The following is a 19,316-nucleotide window of genomic DNA, read 5'->3' as shown; positions in this document are numbered from 1 at the left end:
CGTAGAAGTCTGCCCAGCACTGATTTTCCTTCACAATCGCCTCTAAAATTCCATAGATCCATTCCTTATAAACAGGATTCCTTTGTGTTTATCCCACAAATGTTTGAATTCCATTATCGTTTTCATCTCCACCACCTCCTGTGGGAGGGCATTCCACGTATCTACCACCATAGGAGCCAGCTTTTCAAAATTATGGGGGGTGCTAAGCCCAATGGAAATGACCCCTCCCTGAACACATACAAGGAATCTTTCTCAATATTGGGGGTGCTCAAGCACCCACAGAGTCGGCTCCAATGTCTACCACCCTTTCCATGAAAAAATACTTCCTAATATTACTCCTGAGTCTGCCCCCCTTCAACCTCAATTCATGTCCTCTAGTTCTACCACCTTCTCATCTCCAGAAAAGGTTTGTTTGCAGATTAATACATAGTAACATAGTAAATGACGGTAGATAAAGACCTGAACGGTCCATCCAGTCTGCCCAACAAGATAAACTCATTTTACATGGTATGTAATACTTTATATGCATACCCAAGTTTGATTTCTCCCTGCCTTTCTCAGGGCACAGACTGTAAAAGTCTGCCCAGCACTGTTCCTGTACTAAAAGTTCTGAAGCTAACGTCGAAGCCCCTTAAAATTTACACTCCAGCCCCTCCATATCTATTCAGTCACGATCAGGGCACAGACCTTAGAAGTCTGCCCTGCACTGATTTTGTTCTCCAAATACCAGTGTCACCACCAGGGGTGTATCTGTGTGGGGCCACAGGGGCCTGGGCCCCCGCAGATTTTGTCCCGGACCCCCCTACCGCCGTTAACCCTCCCTCCCTCGCCTACCGCCATCACCTACCCCGAGGTCCGCTTCCTCCAGCTTTTTAAAATATTGCTTCAGCTGGCGGGGGACCCCAACCCCCCGCCAGCCCAGCCGGGATCTTTAACTTTTTCATCCTCGTCGTGCAGCGCGCTGTGAAAGCTGCATGCATCTTTAGATCCAGTTGGATGGAGTCTGTCTGACGTCGCATCACGTTGACGGAGGGAGGGAGTGTTAACGGCGGTAGGGGGGGTTGACGGCGGTGGGGGGGGGGGGGGGTTGACGGCGGTAGGGGGGCTGACGGCGGTAGGGGGGGCTATAATGTGCCCCCTCACTCTAGCCCCTGCCCCCCCTACCGCCGAACCTCAGATACGCCCCTGGTCACCACCCAATCTCCGCTAAGATTCCATAGATCAATTCCTTCTAAACAGGATTCCTTTGTGTTTATCCCACGCATGTTTGAATTCCATTACCGTTTTCATCTCCACCACCTTCCGCGGGAGGGCATTCCACGTACCTACCACCCTCTCTGAGAAAAAATACTTCCTGACATTACTCCTGAATCTGCACCCCTTCAAACTCAATTCATGTCCTGTAGTTCTACTACCTTCCCGTCTACGGAAAAGGTTAGTTTGCGGATTAATACCTTTCAAATATTTGAATATCTGTATCATGTCACCCCTGTTTCTCCTTTCCTCCAAGGTATACGTGTTCAGGTCAGCAAGTCTCTACTCGTACGGTTTGCAACGCAAATCCCATACCATTTTTGTAGCTTTTCTTTGCACCACTTCCAGTTTTTTACATCTTTAGCAAGATACGGCCTCCCGTACCATTTTTGCAAAATTTAGGCACAACCATTTACACCAACTAAAACCTGGTGTAAATGCCCATGCCTATCTTAGGCGCAGATCAGGCATAATTTTTAGGAATGCCCATGACCCACCCATGCCCCTCCCATGGCCACACCCCTTTTATGATCTGTGCATTAGAATTTACATGTACCACCTGTGGTGTAGCCACGGGTGGGCCAGGGCCCACCCACTTAGGGCTCAGGCCCACCCAACAGTAGCACATGTTTAGCGGTAGCTGGTGGAGATCCCAAGCTCTGCCAGCTGAAGACTTTCCCCTCATAGTAACAAAATTCTACTCTCCACAATACAGGCACCTGCGCATGCTCAGTTTTCAGTGTATGCCTGCTGTAGACTGCCAAGGTGGAAAGAAGCATTTTCATGCCAGCGGAGATATTTTTTTGGTGGTGGTGGGGGTAGAACATTTGGTGCCCACCCACTTCTTACCTAGGCCCACCCAAAATCTGTTGTCTGGCTACGCCCCTTTACAGAATATGCTTAGAAAGTTGCACATGTAAATTATAATTAGTGCCAATTAGTTCTGATAATTGCTTTCTAGTGGCCAATTATTGGTGCTGATTAGCTTGTTAAGCTTTCCTTGCCATATGTTGCCTGGCCTCTGGGAGCCTACTGCCAGCCAAGTCCACCTTGGTTCCAGCCAAGTCTGCCTACACTCTGCCCAGGCTCCACTCATGTGTATGCCCTCTTATCAAACGAGCATTATGTAAAATATTTGTATATTTACAGAATAGAAGTAGGTGGATATTCTGCATTTACATGTGTCTGTGCAGACATATGTGCACAGTCATTTATGAGCATATTCACTGCATAAATGTTAGCAGCTTATTTATAGAATTGCCCTCTTCGTGTGCAGGCAAAAGTGTGCACGCACTCATTGTTCTACAGTGCATTTAGTGGAGGCTTTCTAAGCAAGGGGTGGGGGTAAGACAATGACAGGGTTTTAAATAATGCACATACTTTCGTATTTTCAAATATACACACATTGTTGTGGTCAGAAAAGGTGCAAGTGTGTGTGCATGCTCTTGTCTTTGGGATTTTTCAATGTAAATGTACCCATGGACCACTGGTCCCTCTTAGCCGAGTGGGAGTCCTCCATCTACAGTCCTGCCAGTGGGAGGTGCTGTTTCACTATTACGTTTTCAATACTGAGGGACAGGCAAGCTCTGTAGGACTCCAGGGAACTTGCTTGCCCCTAGTGATTGAAAACACAATATTGAAACACCACCCTGCTACTGACAATAGTGCAGTTGGAGGACTCACAATCAGCTTAGAGGAGTAGAGAGTATGAAAATTGCTGCCTTAAAAGCCAGAAAAGAGGAGCTGGAAAATAGCTCTTGGAGAATTAGGCAAACATATTGTGTCTAAAAAGAGGCTCTTCAAGAGAGCAAATAGTTGTGAGTACTTTGCTAATGAGTGTATAATGAGACATTGTAAACAGGCTCTCTTTGCAGCCTGGAATACATTATGAGGATAATTTCTAAGTCATTTACCTGGATAAACAGTAATTGAGTTGGGTAAATAGGTTTCTGCTGAAATTGCCTTCACTCAGACTGGCTAAAAGTATTTGTGTGGTTCCAGGTAGGGTGCCCTGTCAATCAAATTTAAGGGAACATTTCCAGGGGGTGTCTAGGACCAAGTTGGAAAACAATGCATGCCAGCTGGGTTTTCTAATCTGTTTGTATTGTTTTCCAGTAAAATCTGCCTACAGAAAAAAGGTAGGTAAAAACACTACAGATCCTTTGTACCTGTGGATAGTTTTCAAAAGGAGATTATGCACTTAATTTTCCTTCTAAAATTCAACACATTGTTTTGTCCCCATGGACTTTGTACCTGGGGTGTCTGTATTTGAAAATTGACCCTATGTACCTTGTTAAAACATATATGAGCCTCAATATCAGACATGCCAAGTCACACGCATTTGGGCCCCTTCTCCAGCTCACACGCTTAAGGGGCTTGATCTCTTGCATTGGCGTGCTGTCCTGTCCTTCCCTTCCCTCCTGTGGGTCAGGCATCTCTCTCCACCACCCAGGGGCGTATCTGGAATCCGGCGGTAGGGGGGGCCAGAGCCAGAGAGGGGGGGCACATTTTTGCCTGCCTGCCTCCCTCCCTCCCTCCCCCCCCCCCGCCGCCGCCGCCGCCGCCTCTCTCCACCCCCTCCCCGCCGTCAACCCTCCCCCGTTGCTTACTTTTGCTGGCGGGGGGCCCCAACCCCCGCCAGACGAATGTCCGACCCGCAATCTCCATATTTCGTCTTCCTCCGTGGCCATGTGCTTCAAGGAAGTAACGCTGCAGTGCTGATTGGTTGAATCCAGTTCGGCGTCTGACGTCGCTGCGACGTCAGACGCCGAACTGGATTCAACCAATCAGCACTGCAGCGTTACTTCCTTGAAGCACATGGCCACGGAGGAAGATGAAATATGGAGATTGCGGATCGGACCTCGGCTGGCGGGGGTTGGGGCCCCCCGCCAGCAAAAGTAAGCAGCGGGGGAGGGTTGATGGCGGGGAGGGGGGCCAGGGCGAAATCTGCGGGGGCCCAGGCCCCTGTGGCCCCACGCAGATACGCCCCTGCCACCACCTCCCTCGAGTGCAGCACCTCTCTTCCTCTTTGCCCTCCTCCCCCTGCCCCTCTCCACCCCCTCCTGCAATCCGGTACCTCTCTTTCCTTGCCACAATTAATCTTGTAGTGCACTACTGGCACCCTCAGCAATAGCAAGCTGCTTGAACCAAGCCAGGGGCCTTCCTTCAGCAACATCCCACCCCTTCTGAAGCAACTTCCTGTTTCCTCGTGAGTGGGATGTGGCTGAAGGAAGGCCCCCAGATTGGTTGAAGCAGCGTGCTATTGCTGAGGGTGCCGGCAGTGCATAGAGAGATTAATCGCGACAAAGAGAGACAGGTACAGGATGGGGGGGGGGCCAGACAAAAAAGGGGGAGAGAAGTGCTGCATTGGGTGGGAGCATGGAGGGAGAGAGGTGCTGCATTAGGGGTGGGGGCAAGAAGGGAGAAAGGTGCTGCATTGGAGGGGCAAGGAGGGAGAGATGCATCAAAAGGGGCAAGGAGGGAGAAAGCTACTGCATCGGGGGAGGGGACAAGTAAGAAAACAGGTGCTGCATGGGGAAACAGAGAGGGAGAGCGGTGCTGCATAGGGGGCAAAGAAGAAGAGAGGTGCTGGACAGGGAGGTCAGGTAGAGAAGAGAAAGAGATCGAATGAAGAGAGTAAGGAAGAGATGGGAAAGAGATGTTGGATGGAGGGGGGAAGGACAAAAAAAGAGAGAGGTGCCAGGATCTGTGGGGAAGAAGGAAGAGGGAGAGGTGCTGGTCTGCAATTGGGAGACAGAAGAGGAGCGAGGAAAGAGAAAGGAACACTTGATGGACCCTTGGGGATGGGGGGGTTGTGGGAGGGAAGAGAGAGGCATTTGGCAGGGGGTGTAAGGACACAGACGAAATATGTTGGAGAGGGCAAGAATAGGGAAACAGAGATGAGAGAAATGTGGCGTGACGGGAAGAGAGGGGTGATGCTGGGTCAGATAGATAGGGATGCAGAGAGAAGATGGTTAGTGGACATGAAGAGAAAAGAAGTGCCAAATGGACAAGGAGACTCTGGCAAGACAGTTAAGAGAAGAATGAGGAAAGTAGAAACCAGAGATGGGACCAACAAAACACATGTCAATAAAGGTGAGCCAGTTGATACAGTGTATCTAGATTTTCAGAAAGCTTTTGACAAAGTTCCACCTGAGAGATTTCTGAGAAAATTAAAGAGTCATGGGATAGGAGGCAATGTTCTGTTGCGGGTTAGGAATTGGTTATTGAGCAGAAAACAGAGGGTAGCTTAAATGACCATTTTTCTCAGTAGTGTAGTGCTACAGGGATCTGTACTGGGACTGGTGCTATTTAACATATTATAAATGATCTGGAAATCGGAATGATGAATGAGGTGATTAAATTTGTAGATGACACAAAACTATTCAAAGTTGTTAACGCATGCGGTTTGTGAAACATTGTGGGAAGACCTTAGGAAATTGGAAGGGTGTTCAAATGGCAGATGAAATTTAATGTGGACAAATGCAAAGTGGTGCACATTGGGAAGAATAATTCAAATCATAGTTGCCTTTTGCTAGTTAGCAGGCAAGACAAAAATCTAGGTGTCATTGTAGACAATACGCTGAGATCTTCTGTCCAGTGTGCAGCAGCAGCCAAAAAAGCAAACAGGATGGTAGGAATTATTAGGAAAGGGATGGTAAATAAGACCTAGAATACTATAATGCCCCTGTATTACTCCATGGTGTGACCTCACCTTGAGTATTGTGTTCAATTTTGGTCACTGTATCTCAATATGGTGGAATTAGAAAAGGTTCAAAGAGCAACCAAACTGATAAAGGGGATGGAACTCCTCTTATATGAGGAAAGACTAAAGAGGTTAGGTCTCTTCAGCTTGGAAAAGAGATGGCTGAGGGGGGATATGATTGAGGTCTACAAAATCCTGTGTGGTGTAGAACAGGTAAAAGTGAATTGATTTTTTACTCTTTCAAAAAGTACAAAGACTAGGGGACATTTAATGAAGTTATATGGAAATACATTTAAAACAAATAGGAGGAAATATTTTTTCACTCAACGAATAGTTAAGCTCTGGACCTCATTGCCGTAGGATATGGAAACAGAGGTTAGGGTATCTGGGTTTAAAAAAAGACTTGGCAAGTTCCTGAAGGAAAAGTCCATAGTCTGTTACTGAGATGGACATGGGGAAGCCACTGCTTGCCCCAGGATTGGTAGCATGGAATGTTGCTACTAATTGGGCTTCTGCCAAGCGCTTGTGACCTGGAGTGGCCACTGTTAGAAACAGGATACTGGGCATTTTTCTAATTGGGTTAATTCCAGTTCTAATTGGGTTACTTCCACTTTTTGTGTCTGTCTTCTAAATTATTTTCCAGATTGGCATTTATATTTCTTCTCTCTCCTTTTTTCCTTCTTTTCCTTCTCTACATCTGCCTACCACTGCTTTCTTTTTATAGGTTTTTTTTTCCACTTTTCTTTTCTCTGTGTTTATAGCTATCCATTAATTTTCCCTAATTCTCTGTTTCTCTCACTGTCTTCTTAGATGAGAATGAAAAGGAGAAGACTATCTACTGGCTTTTCCTATCTGCCTCTCATCCTCTCTTCAATGCTCCTACTGTATGTGCCTATCCCACGCTTTCTTGAATTTGCATAGTCTTCATCTCCCTCACCTCCACTGGGAGGCCATTCCACACATCCACCACCCTTTCTGTATTTCCTTAAAATCAGTGGCGTAGCGAGACAGCCAGTTTTGGGTGGGCCTGAACCCAAAGTGGGTGGGCACAAAATTTTCTCTGCTCCGCCCTACCTCCACCTCAAAATATAAATACTTTAGCTAATGAGGATCCTCAAGCTCAGTCAGCTGAAGACTTTCTCTGAAGGTGGCCAGAACTCTCTTTTACCAAGCTTGGCAGGCAGCAGCAATGACCCTAAGCCACTGATGCCAGCACCCCACACATGCTTAGCTGTCGATGGCTCAAGGATGCTGTTGCCAGAGCTTGGTAGAAGGGAGTTCTGGCCACCTTTGGAGGAGGTCCTTAGCTGGGGATGTCTGGGAATCCTCACCAGCTATATAGCAAGGGTTAGGAGTGGTGTTAGACCTGCTTGGGCCCAGGTCAGAAAATAAAGGAGGGCTCCCCTCCCCGATTCCCTCTCCTCTTTGCCTCCCTTCCAATTTCCCACCTGCCATTATTTTATTTATTTTTTTATTTTTGTTACATTTGTACCCCGCACTTTTTCCCACTCATGGCAGGCTCAATGCGGCAGGCAATGGAGGGTTAAGTGACTTGCCCAGAGTCACAAGGAGCTGCCTGTGCCGGGAATCGAACTCAGTTCCTCAGTTCCCCAGGACTATCACACCAACAGAACCTCACCAAATACAGAACAAGGGATCACAAATTAGAAATAAAAATATTTAGACAAAAATTAAAAAGTAACCCCAAGAAGTTAAACATAGCATTACTGCAACACTGGAGACACAAAACATGCATTTCCTTTTCTACAGAACACAATACAAAGACATTTCCTATGCACATTTCCAAAAGCTAACATATTCCATTTAAAACATTCGAAATAAAATGCTTTGTTTCTACCTTTGTTGTCTGGACATTTTATTTTTCCATCTTGCTGGTTCCAATTTCTCTTTTCTGCTTTCCTCTCTGCCATCTGCTAATTCTTCTTCAAGCGGCTGCAATCCATTTGTCATTTCTCCTCTCTCGTGTCTGTTCCCTCACTATTCCTGCCTCTGACATGTTGATCATTCCTTTGTAGCTCTTTTCTGCCTCTCTCTCACCCTTCTTTGTCTCCTTTTTACTTTTCAACTACCTATCAAATTTCCATCTTCTTCTTTCACCCACTAGCTCTCCCATTCCCCATCTCTACTTTCTTGCTCTCCCATTCCCCATCTTACTCCTCCCCATCTCTACTTTCTCTTTTTATCTTTAATCTACTTCCCATTACCATATTTCTACTCTCTGTAATCACTATCTCTCATTCATTTCCTTGCCCTCTCCCACAGGGTTCCACCATTCCCATCATCTTCTCCCTCCACCCTTCTAACCAGCATCTGATCCCCTCCCCACCCCACCATGGTAGCCTTATATTTTCCTGCCCCTTCTCTCTTCATTCCTGTTAAATAGTAATAGTAGTAGTCCTCTCCCCCATGGCCCAGCATTTTCCCCCCTCACCACCTACTGTGTACCTCTCATCCACCCCCATGTCTATCTCCCCCTCTCATTCCCACTGTCCGTCTCTCTCCCCTTCCCATACAGCATATTTACCTTCCTCCCCTCTACCAGCATGTCTAACATTTCTCCCTTCCCTCCACCCCTATGCCCACCATTTTGCCCTCCTCTCCACCCCTATGTTTAACATTTCTCCCCCTCTCACCACCTATCCCCTCTCTATTCAGCATGTCTCCCTCTCCTCCACCTCATATGCAGCCAAGACTTCTCCTTTCCTGACCCCTCCACCCCTTTACTGGATCTCTCCCTTCTTCCCCATACAGCTTCTCCCCTACCCACCATGCCTCATCATTCCATCTTCCCTCCTCCCTGTGCAGCATCTTTCCTTCCTTCCATCTTCTTCCCTCCCCCCCCCCCCCCGTGCAGCTGCTGTCCCCATCTTCCCTCCCCCATCCAACATCTTTTCCCCATCATCCCTTCCCCCGTGGCGTGCTGTAACTTTCACCCCATCTTCCCTCACCCTTGCAGGCCCGCCCAGCAGCGATTCAGATCGCACGCAGCTTCTTTGGCTCGCACACGCTGCCTCTCCTCTGAGCTTCTGGGTTAGCGCTGCTGCTTAGTAGCTGCGAGGAGATTTGAGCGGCAGCTGGCAGGCAGCGTGTGCAAGCCGAAGAAGCTGCGTGCGATCGGAATTGCTGCTGGGCGGGCCTGCGAGGGTGAGGGAAGATGCTTCGGAGTCTGTCCTCTTTCATCTACATCTTATGCTCTCTCATTCCAGTTGAAGTAGACTTGTCTCCTATGCATTTATACATCTCTATCATACCCCTATCTGCCACTTTTCTTCCAAAGTATATATAATGAGATCTTTTCAGTAGGTGCTAAGTGCAAACTGAGTAGTGCAGGCTAATGAGCATTTTAATGCAGTAACTGCAGGTTATATGCTGGGCATGCTCCCACTACGTACTACATTAGTTTTGCACTTGACATGCGTTAATTTCCTGCGTTATATCACATTAAGTGCAAAATCTAACGCACTTTTGTAAAAAGTGCCGCAAAGTGTTTGACAATGGAATGTAAGGGGCCCTTTCACTAAGGTGCACTAACCCCTAAAGCAAGTTTATTACATCGAAAAATGCTTACCTCTGCATGTGCTGAAGCGTCCTGCTGTTATTTTCCCTTTTGTGCATGCTAGTGGTGTGAATTCTTTTTCCCATTTATTTTTTGGAGAAGGTAGGGGATGGGCAGAGAGAGATTGTGGAAGGAGTAACCAGTTAGAACATTCATAATCCCAAGCACTAACTGGTTAATGTGGACTTAACACAGGACTATTTACCACCTCATATAAAACAAAAGGGATAGAGGATGGGACCTGTTATATCGCCTTTCTCTGGTTAGTCAAAGCAGTTTAAATATTGTGTACAGGTACTTATTTTGTACCTGGGGTAATGGTGGGTTAAGTGACTTGCCCAGAGTCACAAGGAGCTACAGTGGGAATTGAACCCGCATTGCCAGGATCAAAGCCCACTAAACTAACCACTAGACTACTCCACTCCATAGGAGGAGGTTAGTGTTCTCACATCAATATATTTGCCAATCCTGTACGCAGACGGAAAAATTAGCATGGCTTCTGCAAAAATTAAAGAGAAAAAGCCCTACTTTACAGCCACGATAAAAATGGACTTAGTGTACAGGAAAGTCCCACATTTGGACGCACAAAGCCCATTTGATACTGCAGCTGAGTTAAAGGGTCTTTAAGTGAATTAATCCAGACATGTTATTAATATATTTTTGTATAGTGACTTGTGAGGGAAAATGTCCTAGCAGCATTGTAGGAGGAATGTGGAGTATGTTTCTGAGCCAGCAGATGCAGGGTTTGTGTTGAGACTCTGTCCATTCTTAATCCATACTTCACCCCCTTATAGATAAAAATAATTGAATGAAATTATCCAATGTTAGTTTTTCTGAGTGACCAAAACTGATTGGGGGATTCTTTATGCATCAAAGACTATTGGAATCTTTTAGTAGCATCTTTTATAGCCAATTTAAATGTGGGGGAGGGGAGGACTGGGATGTGGTGGGAGTGATATTCAGAAATGTCACTTTGGTTTGCCTCCCCTCCCCCCCCCCCCCCAATATCTGGCTTGCCCCCCTCTATTGCCTCCCCAAATACTTTTAAAGGGAGGTATAATTTTATGAATGTATTTATGAGCCACTTGTTCTTCTAGGAGGAAGATTCCAGTGAAACGAGGTCTTCCAATAACAGAAATTTGCTTTAACTACATAATCTTTTTCTTCAGAAACGAGATGTGTTCGTTCATGTACGGAGCTGCATGATTAGACTGCATACGGAATCATACCTAATGTTAAATGAGTACAAGGCTATAACTCAGCCTTCATTTGATAAAATCTGATTATTTATTGTAAAACCAAAGATTCAATTACTTTCTTTATTTGGAATTGATAGCCCTTTTTTTTTCTTAGCCAGCTCTCCTCCTTGTGTTGGTCAGATTCCAGTCCAATTGGAACATACTTCAACCCTACACTCTGCCATTTATTTTATGTGTTATTTATCACATTTACATTTCACCTTCATTCCAAAGAACCTGAGGTGATTTATAATAACCTGCTCCAATATACATCTCCTCAATGTAATTTAATTTAATAGCTGATCTTATATTCCACTACCTGTTCCGGGGCAAAGGGAGCATGAAAACGAAGAGCCGACAGGCGCGCCGCACCCCCCCCCCCCAGCGGCGTGCACCCGGGGCGGACCGCCCCCACCACCCCCCCTTGGTACACCACTGCTGTGCGGAAACTTAAGGCTATTCTATAAAATTTAGATGTACTTACAGAATATGCCTGAATTTTCAGGTGCTATATATAGAATCTGGTCCATAATGGACATCTTATCAGTTAGCACCTCCCCTTTCAAATTACACATCCTGCAGCTTTTACACTTATTAATAGCGGCTTTCTGAAATCCATTCAGGTGACCCATAAATGCCACTATGTGTAAAAGCCACACGTGCATTTTAAAATGACAAATATGGAAGGAAATGCTATAAAATTATACTGTGAGTCTTAGAAAATATATGCCATGTGCATGAGCCTCTTTATTTGCTATTTTCTTGCTTCAGAAAAAATATTTTTGTTTCTTCCACAGAAAATCCTGAACGGGCAGCTTTATATTTTGTTTCTGGAGTGTGCATTGGTCTCATTTTGACGCTGATTGCCCTGGTGGTGAGGATTTCCTGTCAAACCGATTGCAAGCATTTAATGCTGAAAAAGTCCCCCCGAAAGCAGGAGACTGACAGTGACAGCAGTGATACGGATGACGATTCAGACACCACTTCTGACCTGTCTGCTAGGCGGCACCGCCGGTTTGAAAGGACCTTAAACATGAATGTGTTCACCTCAGCTGAGGAGCTGGAGAGGGCCCAGAGGCTGGAGGAGAGGGAGCGTATCATTCGGGAAATATGGATGAATGGACAGCCGGACATTCCAGGGACTAGAAGCCTGAACCGCTATTACTAAGATTCCTGCTTGTTGGGTAGGCAACACTACAAGTTAATAATACCGAAACCAAGGATGTCTTTGTGCCTGTACAATTAAGCAAATGGCTTAAAAAGGGAGGCTTAATTTTCCTTTTTTTTCCTCACCCCATTGTACCCTTTTCAAAGAGGCTCTAAACGAATAGAGCTGTTCATTACAGAGACTTCATTCACTTTATTTTGAGGTACTGTTACAATGTTGAGGGTTTCACTTTATAGTATTTTTTTCCTCATGGCATGAAAGCTTGGGGTTTAAACAGAAGCAGAGTTCTGTTTCTCATCCTATAAAGATTCTCATAACTTGTTAAAAAAAAAAAAGCAAGAAGAGAAACTTAGAAAACAAAAAGCTGTATTTTTTCTTTTTTTTTTTTAAATGGAGGAAATGTTTGGTACAAATATGCAAACATATTTTTGTAGTGAATTTATTAGAATTGCGTGTGTGTGTGTGTGTGAAGACTGAAGAAAAAAACCATCTGCTTCAGTAGATTTTGGGAACATTTGAATGCAACACTCCAGAGGTTCCAGGACTGCCAAAAGATTGAAAAGAGTGTGGGACAGGAGATGAGACTTGAATGCTGAACAATGGTCTTGGGAATCTGGAAGTCATGAGATTAAGCTATAAAACTTGATAACAACAGGAGATTCGTACATCAGGAAGCCATCTTGGTGCTTAGACGTTCTACAATTTATTCTGTTATTTAAAATTTGCTTATCAGTGGCAACATTTTTACTGACACCTCAGGGATGAGATCCTGCTGCATTGGAGTAATTGTTTTTTAAATTTACAATGACTATGGTATTATAGGAGATGTGTCGGTGATCTGTAATATGGTAACAGCCTCAAAGAGGTTGGCTTTTAAAAGATATATATATATATATATTTGAAGATGCTGCACAATAATGTGCCTTATTCTGTTTTTGATATTTGTTAAAACTGTGGTTTTCTTTATGAAGAGCAATGCAGAATAGTTTTATATATTTTATTAAAAACGGTTGTGTTTTAAAAAGAGAAGTGCAGTTGATGAGACCAAATATGCTATCAGAACAAGAAATAAATAACAAATAAACCGTGTTTTGCTTGTATTTGCGTTTATAGCTTAACAGTTTTTCCATGCACATTGCTAGAAATCAGAAGCTTCTGTCATGCTCAGTGGATTGGCACATATCCCGTGAGCAACTCAATTGAGAACATCAACAGAGCCAAAAAGTGATGGAAGTGCGGCCAAGTGCTTTCCTGAAGTATATTCATAGACCCAGGTTAATCTGGTTTTCCCTTCACTACTTTGCATCTAGAGATTATAGTTACCATTTTTGCCTCCACCACCTTCTTTGAGTGGTGGAGACAAAAATATACACTTACATTCAGTGTCTACCCGCTGCCACTTGACACCCTACTGCCGCAACCACCGCTACCACGATTGCTGCTGTTTAAGCAGTGTTAGCAAAAACAAAGAAAAAGCAATGAGGGGCCGCTGTTTTTCCTCACGGCTGCCGGCTCTGCCCTGGAACAGGAAATTATTTCAGAGGGGGTGGGACCAGCAGCCAGGAGGAGGAGGAGGAGAGCGGCCCCACAATTGCTTTTTCTGTTTTTGCCACCACTACTGAAACAGCAGCAGCGGTGGCGGCAGCAGGGTGTCGGGTGGGAGTGGGGAGAGACCAGTGTGCCTCCTGCCCACTCCGGATCTTTGGGAGTTCTGGGTTCTGGCTTAACCAGTTATTTGCAAATACTCAGTGGGAGATAGCCGGTTATCACACAATATAGCAGGCTATCTGCTAATATTCAGCGCATCGCCGGTTAAGTTTGATGGCCAAATTCAGCTGCAAAAATAGCAGTGCTGAATATTGACTTGGCCAGTTAAGTTGAAATCAGCCAAAAATAAACCAGATATTCAATGCCAGTCACAGGAAATGGCCAGGCATTAAATATCTGACCTCAACGCCGACCGTGAGAGTCAGCCTGGTTAACTCCCATGGTTTGAATATTGAGCCCAAAGAATTTAAATGTAGCTAGGGGTTTAAATCGTCCCAGTGCCCATCCACCATTAACTCACTTGTCAGGAGAGCCCTCCCTTTCTTCTACAAACTCAGGGTTATTCACAAGTCAGAGTTCAGTATGTTAATAGAATCTTAGAGGTCTCTGCATATGTAATCTTGACAGATTTTCCCTAATATTTTGGGTGTGTGTATCGTTTCTCTCAGCAATGGATAATTCATTTTATACTGTATGTAATTATGGTCTTTTGTATATTATTACTGTACTCCACCTCAGGCTTTCATGATGAAGCGGATTATCAAGTTGAATAAATAAATATGTACTGAGAGGTGCATTTGAAGAACAGGAAAATATGGCAGAAAGATACAGAAATAGTTTCAATCGTCTTGTATATTGCTTGTATTTTTTGCACTTTATGAATTTTAGAAGGAAGTTCTTGTTTGTTACAAGTGTTAAAAAAAAGCACTAGCAGTACATTAGAGATCTTGACATGATACACAACATAACGTAGCTTACAAGTGAGATTCATTCCTTTCATTGTATGAGCAAAACTAAAGAAAGAAATTAAGAGGCAACGGTGCTCCTGTGTGCAGTGCCATTTTAGAAAGCTTGTAGATGTCAGCAAATAGTCATTTAAAATAAAATGTCTAGAGTCTGTGATGTATTTTACAAACCCAGGACTAAACAGAAGCCTAATATAAAATTGACATCTCTCTGCCTCCTGACCAAGGCGTCCTAAAGGCATTCAAAATGTATAGCATATCAACAGCAATGTCTCAAAATATGAAAATATAAAATGTATGAAAAAAAGTGTACCCAAGGGTGCCCATGAAGCTGAAAATGGCCCACACATTCTCACACCATAATGCCTACCCTCATAGGACAAGTACATAGCATTTGCGAGGTCCCCCCCTGGTGTTTATTCAGTGTCTGTAGGGGACAACATCTAGCACCAACTGTGGTGATGGTACAAAATGTATAGTGCACTGCAAAATATAATATTTACGTAGATTTAGCTCACACCTTTTTCAGCAGCAGCTCAATGTACATTCATGTACATTAGACACTAGGGGGCCCTTTCACTAAGCTGCGTAAGCGTCTATGCGCACCCAACGCACACCAAAATGGAGTTACCGCATGGCTACCATGTGGTCCTTACGGTAATTTCATTTTTGGCATGCGTCCACTATGTGCGCCTAAAAAATATTTTTTATTTTCTGGCGCGCATCAGCTTCGCGTGCCAAAAGTGGCATTTGACACGCATAGGTCATTACCGTCCAGTTACCACGTGAGACTTTACCGCCAGGCCAATGGCTGGCGGTAAGGTCGCAGACCCAACATGGATGCGCGGCAATTTTGATTTTGCTGCACACCCATTTTCGGCAAAAATTTTAAAAAGGACTTTTTTTACAGGCGCGTTGAAAAATGCATTGGCGCGCACCCAAAACCTGCGCCTACACTACCACAAGCCATTTTCAGCACACCTTAGTAAAAGGACCCCTAGGTTTAGTGATACGCCGAAGATCAGAAGGAGCAGTAGTGGGATTTGAAGCAACTACCTCCTGGATATTAAGTCCATTGCTCTACCCACTAAGCTATTTCTCTGCTTCATTCTACATTGCAAATGTTTAGCATCACTCTGAGGTGCAAAACGGTTTGCCCTGCTCTGAGTGTATTTATTTATTTATTTATTTATTTTATTTATTGCATTTGTACCCCACATTATCCCACCTTTTTGCAGGCTCAATGTGGCTTACAGAGTGTTATTATGAAGTAGTCATTACAAGATCTTAAATAGGCTAAAGATGAGTGGGGATAAGGATGGAAAGGTGTTAGGTTAGGTAGCATGAGAGGTGTTTTTAATGCACATGAGTGGTTTAAGGAGTGATTAGTTTATTGAGGATTACTTTTGTAGGCTTTGTTGAAGAGATGTGTCTTCAAAGATTTGCGAGAGTTGGTTAGATTATCCATGGTTTTCAGGGCCCTGGGTAATGCGTTCCATATCTGTGTGCTTTTGTATGCAAAAGTAGTGGCATATGACTGTTTGTATTTAATTCCTTTACAACTGGGGAAGTTCAGGTTGAGGAATTTGCGGGCCGATCTTTTGGCGTTTCTGGGCGGTAAGTCCACTAGATTTAACATATAGAGTGGGGCGTCTGCGTGGATGATTTTGTGAACGGTTGTGCAGATCTTGAACTCAATTCGTTCCTTGAGCGGGAGCCAGTGCAGTTTCTCTCTTAGGGGCTTCGCACTTTCGTATTTGGCTTTACCAAAAATGAGTCTGGCTGCAGTGTTCTGGGCTGTTTGGAGTTTTTTGATGGTCTGTTCTTTACATCCTGTGTACAGAGCGTTACAGTAGTCCAGGTGACTTATCACCAATGACTACCAGAGTGCGGAAGATGTTTCTTGGGAAAAAAGGTTTTATTCTTTTGAGTTTCCACATCGAGTAAAACATTTTTTTCGTTGTATTCTTCACGTGAGTATCGAGTGTGAGGTATCGATAAATAGTGACTCCAAGAATTTTCAGATTTTCCGAAATAGGCAGTGTGCAGTATGGTGTGGTTATAGTGGGGTAGTTGGTTGTATTGTATTGAGAAGTGAGAACTAGACATTGAGTTTTTTCTGTGTTAAGTGTTAGCTGGAAAGAGTCCGCCCAGGAGTGCATGATTTGGAGGCTCTGGTTGATCTCGTTGGTTATTTCATTTAAGTCACTTTTGAACAGGATGTGGATCGTAACATCATCAGCATATATGTAGGGGTTCAGGTTTTGATTAGCTAGAAGTCTGGCTAGTGGTATCATCATTAGGTTGAAAATGGTTGGTGAAAGGGGGAATCCTTGAGGAACTCCACATTCCGGTATCCAAGGTGGTGCTCTGTCAGTATTCGTTGTTACTTGGTAGGATCTGGTGATGAGGAATCCTTCAAACCATTTGAGAACTGGGCCTCCGATACCGAAGTATTCTAATAGGTGTAGTAATATTCTATGATCCACCATGTCGAAAGCACTAGACATGTCAAATTGTAATATGAGTATGTTTTTGCCGGTTGCAATTGTTTTTTTGAATGAGTTCATTGCAGACACTAGTACGGTTTCAGTGCTATGATTTGAACGAAATCCTGATTGAGACTCATGTAGAATTGAGTGTTTGGTTAGGTATTCCGTGAGTTGTTTCGTCACTATGCCTTCCATCAATTTTGTTATGAGCGGGATAGAAGCAACTGGTCGATAGTTAGGTCCATTGTGCTTTTCTTGGCATCTTTTGGTAGCGGAGTGAGAAGGATATTTCCTTTATCCGTGGGGAAGAGACCATTTAAGAGCCTGTAATTTACTTGGTTCGTGAGGTATTTTTTGAATTGTTTGGGGGCGGCTTTCATTAGGTTAGTGGGGCAAATGTCGAGTTTGCATTGAGATTTGGCATATTTTCTGAGCCAGTGTGAGAGTTCATCTACTGAAATCAAGTCAAACTTGGTCCATAATCGATCGGCTGGATATTCCCTGGGTTTAGGGTCTAAGCATTCAAAGATACTTGTGTACTCAATTTATATATCTTGTTCCATTTCTGAGCAGTGCTGATTAAACAAAGTTTAAAAAGAGAGAAAGAAAGGAGAAAGAAAGTCACCCCTGGATTTGAAAGCCGATGCCTTAACTACTAAGCCATTCCTCCACTACATTCTGAAGGGCAAAATGTTTAGCCCTACTCTGAGGTGCAATAGTTTTAGCCCTGTAATGTGTACTACATTTTGCACCTCGGAGTAGGGCTGAACATTTTGCAGTTCTAAATGTTGTACACCCCAAAACATTTAGCACCAGCCTGGGGTGCAAAATGTTTATCACTGCTCTGAGGTTCAAAACATTTTGGAGCTCTGATCAGTTCTAAATGTTCTGTACCCTAAAATGTTTTGCACTGCCCTGGGGTACAAAATGCATATTTTGATAGTGGCTCAGATCCTTTTAAGCTTATAATCTAATTTTGTAGCTGAGACAGTGGAGGATTATGAACTCAGAATCAGAAGAAGCAGCAGTGGGATTTGAACCAGGCATCCCTGGATATCAAGCTTGGCCTCTAACCAATAAGCTCGTGGTTTACTCTAGTCTGCTGTGCAAAATGTTTTACCCTACTCTGGGGTATAGTATGTTCTGTACCTCAGAGCAAGGCAAACTGTATTGCACCTTAAAACAGGAAAAAATATTGTGCATGTTACAGCTTAATGATGGAGAATCTTTGTCATTAGAGCTCTAGGCTTGATATTCTGGAGTGCCTAATTCAAATTCCCCTCAATACAGAACAAAATATTTAGCAGTGGATTGTTTTTGTTATTAACCTTTATTTACTTAGCACTGCACAGAAATGGAACAAGGTACATACACCATTAGCAAATACAATATATAAGTACATAAGTATTGCCATACTGGGACAGACCGAAGGTCCATCAAGCCCAGCATCCTGTTTCCAACAGTGGCCAATCAAGTTCCTGGCAAGATTCTAAAAAAGTACAATATATTTTATTCTGCTTATCCTAGAAATAAGCCGTGGATTTTCCCCAAGTCCATTTTAATAATGGTCTATGAACTTTTCCTTTAGGAAGCCATCCAAACCTTTTTTTTAAATCCCGCTAAGCTAATTCCTTTTACTACATTCTCTGGCAGTGAATTCCAGAGTTTAATTACATGTTGAGTAAAGAGCCATACCCTGCCCTTGGTGTTTGTATCTGTTTGACTTCTCTTGGCTTCTGCTTTTAGTCTAGCCCTGCTTTTGACTCTTGCTATAGTTAAGCTCTGTGTTTAAGCCAATCTCTGTGTTTAGCCAAGCTCTGTTCCTGTTTTCTGTTTTCCCTGTTCTATTTCCTGTGTGTGTAGTTCTTGTCTGTTAATTCTGAGAGTCTATAGAAGTCAGCATTGTCCCTAATTATCTAACTACTATGCAGGTGTGTCTGCTGCCTCTCAATCTGCCTGGCCTTTCCCTTCCAGCTGTGGATGCTGGTAAGCACATTGCTTCTTTGTTTGTCTTCCCTTAGTCTGTTTAATCCTTTGCCTGCTATGTTTGCTTCCTGGCTCTTGAGCTCTGTTTCTGCTAAGCTCTGTTCCTGTTGTGTGTTTGAGCCAGGCTCTGCCCCTGCTGTGTGTTTGAGCTAGTTTCTGTCCCTGTTTAATGGTGGTCTAAGTCCCAACGTTCATCTGGTGTTGGATGTACATCAGCATGCTATTTGGAATTGGAGATAGATGTTGCTGACAGCACCAACCTTGACACTACCCTGTACTGCCCCTGACATGCCTCCACCAGCCCTATTCATTTTAATGGCTTAAACATTTTGTCCTGCCCTTTTGTAAAATACTGGCTTATATGTTTTGGACACAAAAACATA

The 19,316-nt window shown here is 44.0% G+C and overlaps 1 protein-coding gene across 1 annotated transcript in view; it reads left to right on the top strand.

Annotated features, from left to right (window-relative positions):
* LOC115467099 (protein eva-1 homolog C-like) overlaps positions 1–13,289 on the top strand; it is a 568,384-nt gene extending 555,095 nt beyond the window's left edge. Inside the window, exon 8 of the mRNA XM_030198792.1 lies at positions 11,572–13,289. Within this exon, the coding sequence (XP_030054652.1) occupies positions 11,572–11,942 (371 nt within the window). The 3' untranslated portion in view covers positions 11,943–13,289. The remainder of the gene's footprint in view (positions 1–11,571) is intronic.
* The last annotated feature ends 6,027 nt before the right edge of the window (positions 13,290–19,316 follow it).

The sequence above is a fragment of the Microcaecilia unicolor genome, chromosome 3, assembly GCF_901765095.1.
Source record: "Microcaecilia unicolor chromosome 3, aMicUni1.1, whole genome shotgun sequence".
Classification (NCBI taxonomy): domain Eukaryota; kingdom Metazoa; phylum Chordata; class Amphibia; order Gymnophiona; family Siphonopidae; genus Microcaecilia; species Microcaecilia unicolor.
This window is presented reverse-complemented; position numbering and strand designations above follow the sequence as displayed.